General features: G+C 35.1%; 1 protein-coding gene across 1 annotated transcript; it reads right to left on the bottom strand.

Moving 5' to 3' along the window:
* Nucleotides 1–249: 249 nt before the first annotated feature.
* Nucleotides 250–16,901, bottom strand: LOC123693139 (alkylglycerol monooxygenase-like). The gene is made up of 9 exons (XM_045638103.1): nucleotides 16,560–16,901; nucleotides 14,777–14,904; nucleotides 13,359–13,510; nucleotides 12,816–12,919; nucleotides 8,263–8,425; nucleotides 6,980–7,131; nucleotides 6,649–6,780; nucleotides 6,258–6,377; nucleotides 250–613 (listed from the first exon to the last, which is right to left on the bottom strand). Exons 1-9 carry the CDS (start codon nucleotides 16,692–16,694, stop codon nucleotides 353–355), a joined length of 1,347 nt encoding a protein of 448 aa, XP_045494059.1. The 5' UTR covers nucleotides 16,695–16,901; the 3' UTR covers nucleotides 250–352.
* Nucleotides 16,902–20,123: the final 3,222 nt, after the last annotated feature.

The following is a 20,123-nucleotide window of genomic DNA, read 5'->3' as shown; positions in this document are numbered from 1 at the left end:
CCCATATAAAATTCAAATTTGTTCTCAGAATTGATACTATCGGAAAGATGATAGACAGCAGATATTAATTTCTGCCTTCCTTATATATTACGGATACAGGAAATAATAAATTAATGTGGTTTTATCGTTTATGAGTCCACTATGGCATGAATTTATTTGTACAAACTACAATCAACATATTATAAGCAATATGACGCCATAGATATGGGAGAAAATTTCTTAATTCTTGTCTAAAATAAAAAACACGCGTAAAAAATTATTTATAATTTATTCGAAATTAAAAATGAGTTAACAATATCATACGTATAAACTATCAATAGTCTTAATATACGCTTACAAATATTGTCTTAAATCAGTCCCCTTTCTTTTCAGCTCTTATAACGGTGGTTTTATACACAAACAAGAACCAAAACAAAGCGGATGACACGTAGAACATCTTTGAGAACATGCTGAGTCGTATTGACGGTACGAATGAAGTTATCACGATCAATGTGAGGCATCGAATGAGTTCCAGAAATGGCGCCCTTGGTGACGCGTCCAGGATCATCCCGAATACCGTCAGAGATGCCAGAATGTATAGCACTAGGACGAGTACTACCAGTGGTGACATGCTCTGTGAACAAATGGTTAATATTAATTAATCACTATTATTTCACTTCATTCCCTAATATTATAAAGCTGAAGAGTTTGTTTGTTTGTTTGAACCCGCTTATCTCAGGAACTACTGGTTCGATTTGAAAAATTATTTCAGTGTTAGATAGCCCATTTATCGAGGAAGACTATATAATAGGCTACGACTAGCTACTAATAGGCTACGGCTAGACTATATAATAGACTATATAATATATCATCGTGTGATGATAAAGTTAGTGTTAAGGCCAACAGGAGATAAATATAGAGATAGAATTGGGAAGTAGTTTACGAACTTTATTATTATTTTTTTTTTTTTTTTTATTGACGATAGGGAAGAGCTTGACCACAATCTCGCCTGATGTTAAGCTGAGATGTGGTCTAAGATGGTACGCGCTTCCCTAGAAGGTACCTGTTCACTCTACGCTTGAAGACCCCCATATTGTACTCGTCGGGGAACACAGATTCAGGAAGCATGTTCCAGTCCCTTGCGGTTCGGATAAAGAATGTGGAATCGAACCGCTTAGTCCGGGTACATGGAACGTCCACCATATGGCGATGCCTAGAATCTGTGCGCCTCGACGATCGATGGAAGAACGGGGATGGCGGAACAAGATCGTGCAGTTCCGCAGCGCACTCACCAAAGTGTATCCGATAGAAGACCGATAAGCTAGCCACTCTACGGCGGTGACCGAGGCTCTGGAGTTTTCTGCCTACAAGATCATCGTCGTTAATGAGCCTCTTGGCACGCCTCTCTATCGCCTCAAGCGCCTCCAGCTGGTACTTGGCGGAACCATCCCAGAGGTGAGAGCAGTATTCCATACACGATCGGACTTGTGCCTGATAAAGATTGAGCAACTGTCCCGGGCTGAAATACTGTCTCACCTTCGCCAGAATTCCAAGCTTTTTTGAGGCAACTTGGGCTTTTGATTCTATGAAGGAACCAAAGTTCAGAGTAGGCGTTAAGGTGATACCAAGAAGCTCGAGGTGGTTAGTTATCGGCACGGACACACCTTGGAAAGTCGGAGTCAGATGGAATGGACTCCGTTTAGCGGAGAATAGACACGCCTGGGTCTTAGACGCATTGAACTTGACCAGATTGGCATCGCCCCAATCGGAGACCGCCTGTAAGGACAAGTTCATGCGATCGACCATCGCCTCTCGTAGAGACTGAATTTGTGCCGTACTGGTTCGCGCATTGGATACATATCTCTCCACAACAGTGCTATCGTCTGCGTACCCATAGATACCGGGTTTCAGCAGATCGTTGATATGTAGCAGGAAGAGTGTTGCGGAGAGAACTGATCCCTGAGGGACCCCGGCATTAATAGCCATTTGGTCGGACGAGCAGCCGTCGACGACTACCCGAAGCGACCGGTCTCTCAGGAAATCTGAGATCCAGGCACAGAGACCAGCAGGCAGACCGTAGGATGAAAGCTTGCCAATAAGACTATCATGCCAGACCCTATCAAAGGCCTTCGAGATATCAAGGGAGACAGCAAGTGCTTCACCATGATTCTCGATGGCCTCGCTCCAGATGTAGGTGGCGTACGCTAGAAGATCCCCAGTAGACCGGTTTCGGCGGAACCCATACTGTCGGTCACTGAGGAGGTCGTTCGCTTCTAGGTGTGCCAGGAGCCGGCTGTTCAGTACACGTTCCATAGTCTTACAGAGTATGGACGTGACTGAAATTGGCCTGTAGTTGGAAGGGTCGGCGCGACTGCCTTTTTTGGGCACAGGCTGCACGTTGGCAAGTTTCCATGATTTCGGTACTTTTCCAGTCGTCATCGAAAGGCGAAAGAGGCGTGTCAAAACAGTAGCAAGTTCAGGCGCACAGGTTTTTAGAACTATGGCTGGAATTCCATCAGGGCCACTGGCTTTATTCACATCAAGATTCCGCAGCGTTTTGAGAACCTCCGTCTGACGGATGCGAATTTCCGGCATATTCGCCTCGCATCCAGGTAGACTGGGAGGTTTTGCGCTGGCGGAATCTAGACGAGAATTTTCCGCAAAGAGAGTAGCAAATAGGTTCGCTTTCTCTACGGCGGTGTGAGCCAGTGTCCCGTCTGGTTTCAGCAGTGGAGGAAGTGAGGGGCGGCAGAAATTCGATTCAACCGACTTTGCTAGGGACCAAAACGCTTTACTACCGGAGGGGTAAGAAGCCAGTTTGCTCCCTATACGGCTAACGTGGTCGAATCGAGCTTTCCGTAGAGCCTTCTTGCAGGACTTGGCGGCCCGGTTAAAGGCTTTCTTCTTTTCTGATACGTCCTTCGCTTTGCGGTGTCGAGCGTCAACCCAAGCTAGGTATGCCTCATGCTTTAGCGCTTCAGCGCGTCTGCAATCGGCTCTGAACCAGGGCTGAGCTTTGCCGGACATGGCTACGTCCGAGAATGGAATAAAGTACTCCATTCCCTGTCGCAACACATCAGTCACAGCATCCGCGCAGGTCGAAGGGTCTTCAGAAGAAAAGCAGACAGGCCGCCAAGGATATGACGCAAAAAAGGAACGCATTTCATCCCAATCTGCTGACTTGTATTGCCACACGCGCCGAGAGCCCTTAGGACTGGGATCGGGCGGCGAGTAGACAGATACAGATTTCACCAGACAGTGATCGGAGCTGCCAAGCGGCGAGGAAATCGCTACCGAGTAACGGTCTGGATCTGTTGTCAGCAGAAGGTCCAAGCAATTGGCTGTATGGCTCTCAACATCAGGAACCCGCGTCGCTCCTTGAACCAGCTGGGTGAGATTCCATGCTATAGCGAGTTTACGCATCTCTCTCCCAGCGAGATCAGTGCACTGGTATGGGTATAGCCACTCCTGGTGGTGGGCATTAAAATCCCCCAGTAACACAAGCTGAGCGGAAGGGTATTTGTGTTGAGCAGCGTCCGCCGCCTCACTTAGGTACTCTGTGAGCCTGATCGTCTCCTGGTCTCCGCTGTGCGCCCGGTAGACACATGCATAGAGAAGCTTCTCAGGGCCTGTGTCCACCAGCATCCATAGTACGGAAAAATGGGGGTCTTCAAGATACCGGAGACGCCGACAACAGATGTCGTCTCGGACGTACGCGCACACACCTGACCGAGCTTTAAAATTGTGCTCCAGGGTGTAGCCGGGATAAGAAAGGTACGCCAGATCAGACGGACATCTTATCTGCGTCTCCGTGAGGAACAAGATACAGGGTTTATGAGTCTCCAGGTGGAAGTGGACTGCAGCGAGATTTGAGTGGAGACCTCTGATGTTAGTGAGGTCCACTTTTAGCGAGAGGGAGTGCTGCCGCTGTGCAACCTTATTTCTGTATCTTGCTTTCATGATTTTGTTAGAGGAGAGTGAAGTAGGTGTGAAGACGGCAGTGAATCGAGGCGCTTAACATCAGGACCAGAGACACACACTTAGCAGCCGCATTATTGGGGACTAGTCTGGAGACTGCGGGGACGCCCGAGCCCCCCCAAGTTGTCCATAGGGCCCTCTCATCCGGTCGCCGACCGGCACTATGGCGCAACTTGGGATTTTTCGCTGGTTGGCGGGGCAGCCTTTCGCGAGTGGCTAGCAGGCTACTTGGGCCCCCTACTGACCAGCGGTCGGCCAGCGGTGCACCGTGCCTCGGATCCCGCTACCCTCCATGACTAGCCACCAGATGCAGAAACGTCAGTGTGCGTCAGATCGTCCCGATTGTCAAAGCGCAACTGATTCGACCCGTCTTCACTAAGGCTACATCAGCTTCATCGAGTCGGAACACGGACGCTTGGCGACTCGTCTTCAGCTGATGGGTGGTCATTCTAGCCACGACGATAGTCTCCCACCATGTCACCTGTTTAGCACCACCCAGGGGCCACGTGTAGGGTTTCAGAGTTCTGGGTATACTCCTACGGACGGAGGTGACTCGGCCCCCATTTATTAATTTTTGCCAGAGACTCTTATGAATGTAAAGGTTAGTTTTTCTTTGTAAAGGCTGTCAATTCATCACATATGTTTTATTATGATACATGTAACCGCATCAATTATGCAATCCGTAGGATACAAGTTTTTTTACATTTAGTCACACTCGGTGCCCAACTTGGTATAAGTTTGACACTTTAAATTCATTGCCAAAAAACTAATTTTACGACATGGCATACATATTTAAAAACCATTTCAGAAGTTATTAAATGACTTAAAACTTCCCCGGAGTTAGAGATTGAGCTTCCCACATTCATCCATCAAAGTTTGTGCTAAAGCTTCAAGAGTAATTTCATGCATACTTTTAAAATATTTCACAAATTTTGACGAAGTACCTACCTACTAGCGTAGTTTTTCTGCTTTCACATTAGAATACCGCGAAATAGAAAGTGAAATTAGCTGGTTAACACGAGAGACGAAGATAAGCCATATATTTTTTAGTTATGTTTTACGCATGATATTATATTTGTGTCAAAGTTAAATTTAGTATATTAGTGTATGCGGTTTCAATATATTAGTTCGAAGCATCCAAAGTTTAAAAAAAATATCGTAAACATCAACGGCCTTAAGCTTATTTTAATATTTCCGCTCAAACCGGATTAGTCTAATAAACAAAATCCACGTTTTCCAGATATTTCTGATACATAATATTCTAATACATTTTATGATTTATCGAAATTAAAAACTACATTAATACTTTGACACAAATAAGCTAGATTTCTAAAAGCCACGTTTTCTTTGTTACTTTTATTAAATGGGAATTGTGACTGCTCTTTAATAAATTATAATTTTTTCCCTCGAGCCTGTTTTTTCAGACTCTCGTTATTTGCTAGAAATATTTTCACATTACATTCAGTTTATCTACTTTATAGGATGAGATCATTTGTATAATTTTATGTTAATTAAAAATGTGCATGTACGGGTATACTTTATTTTTTAATTCGGTCGTTTAGTAGTTAAAATAAATTTTAATTAGAAAAACAATCACGCAAAAAACAAACTATTAATCACCTTATCTAGAGATAAGAATCAGAATTCATATTTTGTATTTTACACAAACAACAAATTGTGTGAGTAATACCTACAATAATTATGTAAGTATTTCTTTTAAATCCCATCCATAAAGAAAAAAACTGACATCATACAAAAAGTGACTAACTAACCTATTATGATTAGAATATGATTATTTACCCAAGGATATTACAAAACAGATGCCCACTAGTGATGTAATAATAGTATTTATTTGAACATATTTCACCCCAAAGGAACGAGAAACTACAACCGTCATATATAATTAAATACTTAGTCTCTCAGAGAACATTCACGTTTACGCATTGAAAGGATTTAAATCAGTAACGGCTGCTTTGATGTACCAGTACTACTATAATATGTTGGAGTTGTAGACTGTTCGCTTAATCATTTATTTACAAATATGTTGCTACAAAACGAGAGCTTTAGGTCATGTTGATATTACGTTCTTATCTTGTATTTTCATCCTCTTATGTTGAATGTAAGAAGAAGCTTTGATTCTGGTATTGAATATTTTAGTATGATGTGTTACACTCAGATTTAGATATTCGACAGGGGTAAAATTTGGGTCGATATTTTCTTCGCTTCGTTGTAAATGTTTCGTTTGGAACAAAATTCTCAATTACTACCGTGTAACCTAATAAATAAAGTTATAAACTCACCAAATGCATCAAAAATAGGCGGTAAAATCCATAAAGGACTAAAGTGTAGTGACTCAGCAGGTATACGAAGCACCATTTAGGAAGAACAACGTCATATTTTACGGCAAGATGTATTTTGGGCTGAAAAAAATATAAGTAACATTCATTTTTATGTAATTTTAATTAATTATGCAATTAGAGTATGCAATATGCATGTATATATAAAGTAAGACATGTACGGTTGTTCGCTAATAAGGATGTTCCGGTTTCCTTAACAATATAACTGTCAAATTTTATGAAGATTATTTTAGATTTTTATTTTGTTAAGAAACCGCTTTGATCCTCGTCTGATCTTCCTACCTTTGATGTAGTTAAGAGCACAATGTATTGCGTGGGTAATAGGTATACTTACGTCTTCAGGCAAATCCTGGAACTTAACATATTTCTCAGGTTTCCAACTTGGTCTATTAAATATAGCGTGTATCTTGTGATCCCATCTTGTGTAATCCTTATATTTCTGAACAACATACTTGTTGTAGTAAGTCTGAAAAGATGACATACAAATAGAATATGTAAAGAAAATTGGACATTGTACTGCTAAATATTATATTTATTTTAATGCACACATTTTTAAAACAATAATAGCACCTTTAATAAAAGTTTAATTTGATTATCTACGTATTTGCAATTTTTTTCAACAGGCGCTATCAAATTTTACTAAGTCAATATAACGTTTTATTTACCTGCAAATGGAGAGGATTGAATGAAGGTTGTTGGAAAATAAGACCGTACACGATACGATCTGTGTCCTTCTCTGCTCTGAACGTGCCGAAGAGCTTATCCCAGATAATTAACACGCCGCCGTAATTGACGTCTATGCAATAGGGATTACTTCCTGAAAGCATGAATTGATTATATTAAATTCCTTTGTTTTCTAAGGGTCAATACATTAAAAACGAATAAAAAGCAATTGAACTATAAGTCAATGCAAGTTTTGTCCAAGTAAGAAATAATTAAATTCAGACTCATCTAGGAAAAATAAATGTAGGTACTACAATTATAATATATTATTCTAGATTCTTATTGCTAGAATATCTGAAGAGATTTGGAAGAATGTTGTTAATGCGGTTTTATTTTAAACGCATACCTTGTCTAAATTATAATTGTACATGTAATTAAAAGTCCTGCTTCTTAATTGAGTTATGATTTAGGTACTAAGTTAATCATGATTACACAACAAACTTCCAAGTAACTTTTGATTACACCACTACAAGTTTTCAGCCGTTAATCAAAGAGACGATATTTGTCATGCATAAAATTGCAGAACCGCATAAACGAACTACAATCCTTTTATCATATAATTAGGTACCTTTAAGAAATATCATCTTTTAAACAAATGATTATGTAATCATTTCATTGATAAATATGTGCAATTAAATTATGTTATAAATAAAACTTCTTGTCTTTATAAATAAGCGCAATATTTTAAACCTACATGATAAAAGCTAGGGCACAAAATTGCGACAACATTTGCTAAATGGTTAGCGGCTACGATGCGGTTGCCAGATAAATGACGAGATCATTCTTATTTTCTTCCTCATTTTAAAAATCCCTGAAGTAAAATCGAGTAAAGTATCCATATTTGTCTCTACAAAATTATACGAAGAAATAGATATTTAACAAGACGTAGGGGAAATCATACAGGCTATAAATCTGTGCTCATAACAGATCAATCATAATTACATTTATTTATGACTGTTTAATGGGACTCATAGGGACGTTTAACACAATTTTCTTGTATCTTACACAATATGATAAATGATAATCCTCACAATAATATTACAATACGAAAGTGTGTTTGTTTATCTCTCTTTACATCAATCGAAGCGATTTTGTGTCTGGAGATTGTTAGGAGGCTAGAGAGTTAATAGGCTAATTTTGCAACGGTAAAACAACTTACTCCCATGGGAATTTCCTTTGACTACGCGGCAAAGTCAATTTCATAATAAACATATTGTCTTCTTACCGTGGTGGATTCTGTGGTGGCTGGGAGTGTTCATGAAGTATTCTAGAGGGCCAAGCTTGTTCACTATTTCAGTATGAATCCAGAACATGTATAGATAACTGAATTGATGGTGAACCATGAACTGCGCCGGTGGAATGGCCAGAGCAAGAGGAAGGTAGAATGCCTGTAAACAATTTTAACGAAATTATTAGTATTGTCCACGATACTTGTATATTAATCATAGATATTAATTTATAAAAAACTGAATTTTTTTTTCTAATCGGACCCGTAGTTGCTGCGATTAGCGGGGCAAACAAACAAATAAACTCTTCAGATTTATAATATTTGTATAATATATTAAATGTAGAATTACCAAAAATAGCTGGTGTACGAAATATGAGTTATAAATTACTACATTACTAATTAACATTTAAAATGTATAATAACAACGTTTAAAAGGTTGTAATTATTTTCGTAAATAAACTTTAACCGGATGCGTGGTTAAATTGTCTGTGTAAATATTCCAAACGTTTGTATTAGATTCATTGGGTTATTATTATTTATTCACATTTCATACTTCATAGTTCATACTTCGGAAACATAATATTGTAAGTAAATAAATAATAATTATAAGCAGCTGACTATATAGTGCATTCCGGTAAAATTATTAACCTTTAATATGCTTTGTAGTCGAGCAATTAGAAACCAATTGAGTTGATTGGTGCTATTAAAATCTTTATCTAATAATGTTATCCGTAAAAATGTTAATTAATGATTGATAGGTTGGTAATAATACCTCATCTCAACTACTGTTATAATGATATAAGAAGCACGGATTTCTCTCATATTACTCTATTTTATAATTGACGATAATTCAAAGTCAGTTTTTAAATACCATCATCATACTTATAATTTCTGCTTATTCTGAAAGATCAGGATAGAACAAATTCAAGGTAAAGTTAGCGATAATGTTTCGATAATCAAAACGAATTAATAACAAGTATAGTAAAAGCGTTATTATTTCTCTATTTCGTGAATATTAATATAATTATTATGTAAATACAAAACTTCATTTGGAACCATCTTTGGAACTCATCCAAGCGGTAAGGACTCAATTTGCTGCATTGAACTATATTATCAGTATAATGCCAGTTTGTAGATGCTATAATAAATTAAATATTTATTATAGTTTTTTAATATTCATTACTCGAAAAATTGGTGAAATTTCGTTGTAAGGTACAAAAGACTGATCACATCCTTGCTCATTATAATTATGGAAAACAGATGATATATTACATGCTCTCTTAAGTATTGTTTAAAAGCACAAAAGACTACTTTAATTCTACATTCAAATAGTTAAAATACTGTTTATTATTATTGCCAGCTGAATATTAGCCCTCTTTAAAAGGTCAGATAGCAAGAAAAATAAATTTAGTAGTATATCAAGACACCTTTTACAAAAAATTTGGAGATGTAACGAGATTGATAAAAGATATGATTGAAAGTTGATGGCATAAAAAAGTTTACTTTATTTTAAATGTCGGATATTTTCATGTTTCACGTTTTATTCCAGTGATAAAAATTGTAATGGAGTTATTTTAACGATACGTACCTGTTTTATCTTTAAGCAAAGCCGTTATTACCTATCTTTTTGAATCTTTCGTAAAACATGTATTAAACTCATATTGTAATAATAATTACTCTCGGGATGACTATATCTAATTATATTCATTAGAAGAGATGTAAGGAGTATACAATCCTTCTTATTAGCATTCCCAATATTATTCCGTATACAGCTCTATTTCCTGTAAACAGTAACTGATTTTTCATCCGACTTTACCAAGTTAACGAGACCGGATAATTAAGTCTCTTCTGCAATTATTGATTGAAACGTGCATGCATTGCAGATGTACGTCATCGCGTGCCGTTTATTGCGTGATTATATCGATACACGGGCTAAAGAGCGTTGAACGGCCATTAGTAGGGTTACAACACATTTAAACAGTACAGTAATTAAGCTGTAATAATAAAATACTATGTCTTTTAATATAGATTAATTGCTTGGCAGTGGCAGTGGTGGCTCAGTGGAGGATCTGAAGGTTGATATTTCGACCAGGCGAGCGTGCATGAAATAAATTTTCAATTTATCTGCGCATGTTATATCATCACCACTGCTTTAATTCTGTAGGAGGAGGAAATCGTCATGTCACTCGAGACCGGCTCGACAGTCTATTTTTTTAACGTTTTTATCAAGACACAAGGAAAGTTCTAATGAAGAGAAAACAGGACAAAGGGGCAATAGAGCCACATAGAGCAGAACTACGTCTGCCAGGGCAGCTAGTTTAAAATAAAGTAGACATGAATTCGTAAAATGATAATATGACGGGAGTCACATTGACAGGTATATTTTGTGTTGGGGCGGGTCATGGGGATTTTCTTATCTATTGTATTTATTATTCTAGCTAGATAAATATCATTATCAATTAAATTTCATATGAGTCATTACGAATAACATCTGCACGATAGATCGCCAGTGATTATTTATTTTTGAATCCTATGTAAACATATAAATTCTAGTGTATATTATTTGTTCTAACTTGTAAAACAATAGATGTTTCAACGATGTTTCCACAAAGCTGTCTTTGCAAAGTGTGTTTAGGTTAATCGCTTTTACGGGGTATACAAATTTAAGTCAGATTATTAAGTAAGTAATCAAAATGAATTTTGAATTAAAAATTTGCAGGATAAATACTTTTTTTTGTTCTTTGCTTTTTTTTCTAGCTACCAATGTATTTTTTTTAGTAAGCTTGGTTTTGCCCCGGTCGTCTGGAAGCAATCACTTCTAAGTGATAAGACCGCCTAATAAACTACTGTATTTTGCTTTTATGCGTTAATACTAAGTTTCCCATATATAGTTTTATTAAAGAGTAATGTATAAATAAATAAATTTTACATAAAGAGGTTACCCTAAGTTATAATGATAGTAAATGAGCCGATGTAAATACATAATCGAAGCTGATTAAATTTGTAAGAATTAATGATGTTACATTATAGCTAATTAACGAGTTTTAGAATAAACGTACATTTAGTATTAAAATTAAATTGCTGGTTTTTATAAAGCATTCAATAAAGTTACATAATGTGTTTATTTTCTCTTTATAAAAATGTTTTGAAGGTAGACATATTTAAGAAGTTTGATGCCATATAATAGTAAAGGTATAAATAAATTAAATACAATTTAATTCTTATGATTTAAAGCGCACCTCAGTAACTTTCATCCCAATAAAAAGTAAACCTTTGTTAGTAGAAGAAATTCACAATAAAATAATAAACGGATTAAGTATATAAGAAAAGTTTGCACCTTGTAACACGTGTAAAACTAGTTAGCAAAAGCGAAATATACCATTATGAGAACATTAGCTGTCCAGAGTGTGAAAGACGTCGAAACTAACAGAAAAGTTATTGAATAGTTGGGGACAGAAAATTGTTTACGAACGAAGTAATATGAGCACGGTAATCATTTTATTTCCTCCATTCGACAGCTAAATAATAAAGCTATTTAATACTTATATTTCTATTAACTTATATCAAAACCGTGTTCGTGAAAATGACTGGTGTGTAACTGTGTGGTTTTAATATTAATTTTGTAACGACCTCTATGCAGTCATACCTACGCAGAATACGCAAAGATCAACAAAGACATCTGAATACATGTTTTTTTTTACGAATTAGAAGTTACTTTATAATTTATATTTCATCTGAAAAGACATAAAATACCGCTTCAATAGTTTGAGCTGAAAATCCAAGCACAGAACAGCTCAATAATACGCCAAAGAATTCGTGGATAGCGATTTGAACCTAAATTGTATTTGCAATCGGTGGACCAAAAAGTTCTTCCGTTTCCAATGTATTATTTACGATATATGTATTTATATGGTGTATACTGCTAAATATTTATGATATTCATACGTTACATATACGTATAACATTGACTAATACAATATCTATACTAACAATATAAGAGTTTGTTTGAACGCGCCAATTTCAGGAACTACTGGTCCGATTTGAAAAATTATTTCGGTGTTAGATAGGCAATTTATCGAGGAAGGCTATTTTATCGCATTGCAAGGCTATTTTAGGTATCACGCTAAGACCAATAGGATCGGAGCAATGCTGGTAAAATTTAAAATTAAAAAATAATTAGGGCTAGGACTAGGACACATCGTCATTGTAAAGCTTTTCGAAATTGAAACGATAAAGTTTAAAATGGTGCTTTTTGTATCGTATAATAAACGTTTGTTCTTCTATAAGAAATATAATAAACTAGATTTCCACTCGCGGCTTCGACCGCGTTTAAAAAAAACCCGCACTGTTCCGTTCCTGTGGGATTTCCGGGATAAAAAGTACCTAACATGTTCTTACTATTCTGTGTACCTAATCTATGTCGTTATTTTGGGTCTTCAGCTATCTACATATTATTAAATTTCATTGTAATCGATTAAGTAGTATTTGCGTAGAAAACATCCATCCATTCTCACAAACTTTCGCATTTATAATATTAGTAGGATACTCACAAATCCACACCATCCTTGCACAAATGATTGCCTGATACCGACTCCCATGTTGAAATCTTCTGACGTGTGATGAACCTGATGTTGAGCCCAGAGAACGTGACTCTCTGCGAAATTAACATTTTTAAGTTTATCAAACAAGAGTATAGAGTAAGAGAAGATTAACCAATAATAATATTATCTAATCGATGTATCTTTGAAAAGTGAAGTATTTTTTAACCGACTTCAAAAAAAAGGAGGAGGTTATCAATTCAGCCGGTATGTTTTTTTTAATGTATGTACACCGATTACTCCGAGATTTCTGAACCGATTTACGTAATTCTTTTTTTGTTCGATGCGGGATGGTGTCGAATTGGTCCCATAAAAATTTTAATCGGATAGGCTTAGTAGTTTTTATTTTATGAGCATTTTTGTCTGTATTTGTAAATGTTGCAAGTGCAAGTTTGAAGTCGGTTGTTTTTAACGCAGTTATCAATCTGTATAAAAATCAAATGGATGGCAGCAATATTCGGAGACAAAGTTGCTCGTGCGCGCTGGCTCACTAACCATGACAAGCTCTGTGCATCCAATAGTAGCAGAAGTCCATTCCCAAAGCTGCTAGAACCCAAGTGGTAGTGGAATCCCATGGCAAATCCACCATTTTCCAATTATTATATATCCAGTTGTACGCGTAAAACTCTGCGCCGCGCCATATCAATCTAGAACAAGATTATTAAGAAAATTAACACTACTATATATGTAGTAACTAGTAAGTAGTAGTAGCCGTTGTAAAGGTTATAACTATTTTCTTGCAATATTGTACCTACCTTTGAAGCTACAATCGAACATTTTTAGAATCTGAATTTTAGATAGAATTATATTCGTGGCTGCGCGTTAAAAGATATCATTGTTATAAACAGCAGTTTTTAACAATGATGTTATATTATTATGGGGTGATATTTTTACAAAAAATAGTAATGTGTAACTAGTGTCAACTAACTTTGCCTTTTAATGAATTAGTTCTGTGTTAAAATTCGTATTATTAATAATTTCATATTAAAATTACAATACGTGTCTGTAATTATAATAATATCATAGGTATACCTCTATATTAGCGTTAGCTACTATTAAGTATTCTGTGTCTATATTATGTTTGCCGTATTGACTCTATAGTCAGTAATTATTTTTATACCATAACACGATAACATAAACGTAATATTTTAATGACTCGATTAATTGTTTCATTTCATTATTTATAATATTTTCTACCCAAGTGCCTGTGATAATGACTGCTCTATGATACAATATTGCACAATAGTCGGTAACTATGGTAATTATCGACTTTATACTTAATAGTTTTACTATTGCCTTGGTTACAAGAAAAATTGTATTTTTAGGCATTTTTCAGAATGAAAAAAGAGCGTGTGTGCCCAACACACGTGTCAGAAGTGAAACTTCTTTGGCGAGATTCAAAGATGCCAAAATATATTCCGGCTACTCCATGACGTGACTGTATTGCCAAAACGCGACCTTGAAATTTTACTCTCAATGCGCCTAAAGAAGTTTTAATTAAATCTATACTAATATTATAAAGCTGAAGAGTTTGTTTGTTTGAACGCGCAAATCTCGGCTAAACTGCTGGTTCGATTTGAAAAATTCTTTCGATGTTAGATAGCTCATTTATCGAGGAAGGCTATATATCATCACGCTACGACCAACAGGAGTGGAGCCATGGGGGTGAAACCGCGCGGAGCAGCTAGTGAATAGTGATAATATAAAATGATACAAACATTTCATATACAAACCTAAACTATATTGGGAAAAGAATAAATTTAAACTGATAAAGAAAACGGTGTAATCGCTTATTTAGAAGCCTGCATGAATTTTTACAAATGGAAGAAGGGAAATATTGTAATGTTTATTTATTTTTTATTTTTTTTTTGTATAAAAAGTAGTAATAAACATTAACTTATTTATTATCTTACCTGCCGCCCTCAAGAAAGAGCCCATTTGAAATACTTGTTATGCCGTCATTTAGTCGTATGCCTCGTTTACCCTTAAGCTTCAGAATGATATGTTCCAGTATCATAAAGGTAAAGAAGTAGGGCCATGACTGAAAAAAATAATTCATAAGGTAAATAGAGCTCGCAAAGTTTTTTTTAGGTACCTATATCGTTAATATTAGGAGTTCCATTGTCAATTTAGAAAATAATATGTACCATTTAGAAAATAATATGTGCCATTACAAGATTTATATTGCTTAAAGTTTCTTTTTGAATTTAAAACGAATTTTTTTGCTAGAAATAATGATGAAATTTTTGTCATCAATTTCAATATTTAAACATAATATTCTATTTTTATTATTATGTTGTATGAAAAAAAATACAAAATAAGTATTTTCTACAAATTAGTAGTATTTGTTTTCATAATAAACACATTAAAAGGCTTCAATATGAACATATTTGCAAATATTGCGAATTCCGGTAATTATCCGTATCGACATTAATTTATACTAATAGTCATAATTATATGAAGCAACAAGCTGCTTTTAATTATTAAAAATAACCAAACAATTATGTACTTTTATAATTATACTATCAATCAACACATATTATGCAGTTTAAATTATTATATAAGAAGATGATAATAAAGAGGTAAATTATGATAAAAAATGTAATATTATGTGTGTTTCTAAGTGCATATAAAAATTGGAGAGATTGAAAGGGACAAATAAAAAAAAATTATCTCAGATGCTTTCCAAAATCTCAAATCAACTCTCAAATAGATAATTCTTCAAAATCTATACATATAATAAATCTGTAGAAGGGTCAATTCTGTACATTGAAAATATTGAAAAAATAAATACCAGGGGGTGTTACTGGATCGATACCAAACCCAAATATGTGATTAAAAAAATTTTTGTCTGTCTGTCTGTCTGTCTGTCTGTCTGTCTGTCTGTCTGTCTGTCTGTATGTGAAGGCATCACGTGAAAACTAGCGGTTCGATTTCGATGAAACTTGGTATAATTATACCTTATTATCCTGGGCGTAAAATAGGATACTTTTTATCCTGGAAAAATACGTAGAAAAAAATTAATCTTAATTTTTCAGTTTTATCCATAGACGTTGTTCCGTAGAACCGCGAACACACGTTGCGTATTATTATAGGCCTAGCCGTATTTGGGAATTGGGTCCAATAGATATTTATAAGATGTTATTGACAGAGGTACTCAAAATGGAGAAATAACCATCCACGCGAAGACCGACATCCGCGCGGACGGAGTCGCGGGTGGAAGCTAGTATATTATATACCTATATATTTTTTTAGATTTTACTTCACTTGATTTCATAGACAAGAAAAGTTTATTACAAACCATAAACTAAAACTAGTTGAATTCACTTTTATTTATAGTTGAAATAAAAGCATTAAAGTTTATGTAAAAGTAAAATAACTACTAAATTTATTTTGATCAACTTAAGTGTCTTTAAAGCGAAAGTGATGCAAACATAATGTTATAACCTAGAGGCTCTGTTTGTTTTCCTCGGAATTAAGAGTTATTAGTACCTAATTTATAAATATAACAATTTATATAGAAGACATTGGTACCTGCTCTTGTCCAAAATTAAAGATAAATTTAACATAAGATTTTATATTACGGCCAATCATACCGATCTAAGGTTTGTAAACATGTATTTTATAATATAAATATACATGTATAAAATACAGTAGGTATCAAACTTCGCATACATAAACTATATATAGTTCTACCTGCACATAAAAATTGGGCACTTCCTCGATCCTTTCAAACTGCGTCTTCTTGGGGTCTATCACATAAAACATCCGGCCGAAGCCTTCGATAAAATCACTCGTCGACGATATAACCGAACCATTGTTATGGTTCATTTTGAATGTCGAATTTTAATGGGATTTTAGAATATTTTTTTCTATTTATATAAAGGCACAATTACTAAAGCAATTAGGCAGATTGATGTGTACGCGACTTGTATATTTCTTATTATTGTGCAACTGTGGCCAGCATTACAGTGGCGGGGCGAACCACGCACTGAAAAATTACACGCATATACGATATTAGAAACGCGAATTGGTACGTACTGACGATTCGCCTTTTTAGCGTATTATTTAGCTGTTGACATTGCATGTCCTACCCAGTACTCGGACGAGGAAATTAGGCTAAGTGCTGTTTACCGTTAGTTAAGTTTTTGCAACGCACAGCATATGAGTTTTTTTAGCCAACGAATTCAGCCACATATTGGAGATGATAACCTTAGTAAATAAACACTATGTAATATCAGTAATAAACACGGTGTTTTCCGTGGATATGAAAATAATGATACATCTGTTGCAATATAATAAGCCAAGTTTTAATAATTTAATTAAAATTTAATACATGTTACATATTTTGTAACTTAGACTACTCTTAGTAAGAAAAGTAAAGTTACACCAAAAGCTATAAACTTCGTTTCGTTCCTGTTTGAATTTATTTATTAGGTACTAGCTGTGCCGCGCGGTTTCACCCGCGTGGCTCCGCTCCTATTGGTCTTAGCGTTATATAGCCTATATTACTCGTGGATAATGTAGCTTTCGAATGGTGAAAGATTTTTAAAAATCGGTCCAGTAGTTTATGAGCCTATTCATTACAATCAAACAAACAAAGTTTTCCTCTTTATAAATTTATTAGTGTAGATGTAGATTTGTGCTTGATGGTAAAGCAAAATAAATTGTTCAAGGAATGTTCAAGTTGTGTTTACTTATTTTGGCTTGTTTTCCACAAACTGGCCATTGAGTGCAATACAAACAAAATTAAGTTGGTCGGTTGTTCAGGTACAAATTGTGTGTTGACTTTTACGTATGAATGTGATAAAAAAGAAGTAAATTCTTGTAGGTCGTCCTTTGTGATAGTGAGAGAGTGGAAAATTGGAAATGCATATTTTGACCTAAATTTTATCCTTCAAACAACCTTTTGTGGCAGAATGAAAATATTGCTAGGTGAAATATATATGTTAATATAAAATATATAGGTAAATATAAAAATGAATGTACTCAAGAAATGATTTACATATTTCCTAACAACTTAATTAAAGGTTCATAGTAGGTATTTTTTCCAGTGATTTTATACAAACGCCATTATAATAATATTAACATACATATTTATATATTGTGATATAATATATTATTAGTTAGCGACCATCACTCCTACATCAAACTTTGAACAAGTCGGGTTGACATAACTTGATGGGTTAACATAGTTTTAAGAATCAACAAATAAGTTAAACCAAAGAATTTGAATGACTTAAACTGGAAATAACATTAATTTAGATTCCTCCGTACGAACTATCAATTCCTAAAGCAACATGCTAAATTAGATCAAAACTCACTGTTATAATACATAAACCGAGAAAAGGGAGCATAAATAACTGAAAAAGGTAGGCATCTCAATACATTTTCGCGTATTTTTATTATTATACTTACTACTTAGCTTACCACCCGCGGCTTCGCCTTGTCTCAAATCTAATAAATTATATACTAAAACCTTCCTATTGAATCACTCTATCTATTTAAAAAAATTGCAACAAAATCCGTTGCGAAGTTTTAAAGATTTAAGCATACAAAGGGACATAGGGAGAGAGAAAGCGACTTTGTTATATACTATGTATGTTATAGTGATTTCGCTTTGTCTTGGAGACCAAGATATTCTGGATACCGAAGATTTATAGTAACTCTCGATGTATCTTAGCTCGGATTTCCGTTCTATTGAACTATGAGCTGGAGGAAATAAGGTGTCTATATTTGCTCACCTACTCGAATATACGATATTGTTAGACGTAACTGTGGACGTAACTTTTGATTTAATATTTTTGTGGATGAATAGTTGTCAATGTAGTTGTCATTCTTTCATATCTGAACATTTATATGTTCTATGTGCTTATAGTAGAGCCATTTCAATAGGCAACATTTGATAGTTCAACAAAATTCAACAACGTAACCTAGTAACGACGACATAGAACAACGTGATATTTCGTTTTGTTAGAACTGCACATTTGCTTAACTTTTTTGAATTACGATTACATATTTATAATAATAATGACCGATACAAGTAATTTTAGGATTTGATTTTACTGATAAACCATTCTAAACATAATAAACAATTTCTGATTTAAAGAACTGACGTCGCTACAATTTTGTGTCAATAAACCTTTTTTCTTTTTAAATACCAGAGACGTTACTCTAAAAATCGAAATCTGACATCTAGAATCGAATGCATTGATTAATTGTGAATAAAAATTATCATAAATTATTGACATGTGTTTCAAGTTCGATTGACAAATGTTTCAAGTTCGATTGACAAATGTTTCAAGTCCGTATCGATTAATTCACTTTAATCGATGTTTTTAAGCAGGTTACCACCCTATGAAGATAAAATTGATAGACGTCAAATGTTGCCTATTAAATTGGCTCGACTATAGCTGTCGAATACTGTAAAAAGCCGCTTTCCTTTGTCTCGTGGCGCTGGGCGCATTCGTACGAATCGTGCCTAAGGGTTCGGACGTTGTTTATACGACGTTTGACCCAACTACCCTCACTTTGCCAATAGTAGTTGGCTTGCTGCGATTTGTTATCATCTACGAACATAAATTACCTAATTTAGCTACCTAGCTGTGTAGAATCGCAGTACATTCTTATTACATTCAAACTAATATTTAACTCGGCCTCGCGTATAATTTCTTCTAATATTGTGTCTTTGTAGCCACTCATATTAAAACGTACCTATCAGTATTCTTGTGAAACGCATTTATACATTTTTATTTTAAGGTCGGAGAAACGAATCTTTTCTACTAATGTTCAAAATTAATGACTAAAATCCCGATTCATGGAAAACGCTGATACAAATCTAATGAGTCACGTATATCTAGAATGTTCCATTTACTCTACTCTGGAGGATGGTTATGTTAATTAAGACAAGCTCTGTGAAGGGAATCTAGGCGAGCAGTTGAACTCATTACATACGAAGACTTGTGCCTATAGGAATTTTAATTTCAGCACGCGTATTGTTCCTTAATTCAATTGTGACGCTACTACTGTATTCGCTGTAGGTACGTTAAAATTTAGTGACTTTTCTCTGTCTAATTATTTAACAATAAAGGATTTATTTTTTCAGTTCTCCACTGTAAGTGTTAAGAAAGATTGTGGTATTTATAATGTAAAATTGTACATGTTGGATAAATATTTAAATAAGTACTAAAGCGATTTGGAAATATCTTTCTCCAGAAAAAGTAGAAATGTTGAAGGTGGCTGAGAGATGAGGCGTTGCAC

Source organism: Colias croceus, chromosome 7 (genome assembly GCF_905220415.1).
Source record: "Colias croceus chromosome 7, ilColCroc2.1".
NCBI classification, from domain to species: domain Eukaryota; kingdom Metazoa; phylum Arthropoda; class Insecta; order Lepidoptera; family Pieridae; genus Colias; species Colias croceus.
Note: the sequence above shows the minus strand (reverse complement) of the source record. Positions and strands in the feature narration are given on the sequence as shown.

Coding starts and splice junctions, on each gene's coding strand:
- LOC123693139 (XM_045638103.1), bottom strand. CDS start 16,694: ATGAACCATAACAATGGTTCGGTTATATCGTCGACGAGTGATTTTATC. Junction 6,781..6,979: donor TCAATCCTCTCCATTTGCAG/GTAAATAAAACG, acceptor TCATCTTTTCAG/ACTTACTACAACAAGTATGT. Junction 6,378..6,648: donor TCCAGGATTTGCCTGAAGAC/GTAAGTATACCT, acceptor TATTTTTTTCAG/CCCAAAATACATCTTGCCGT.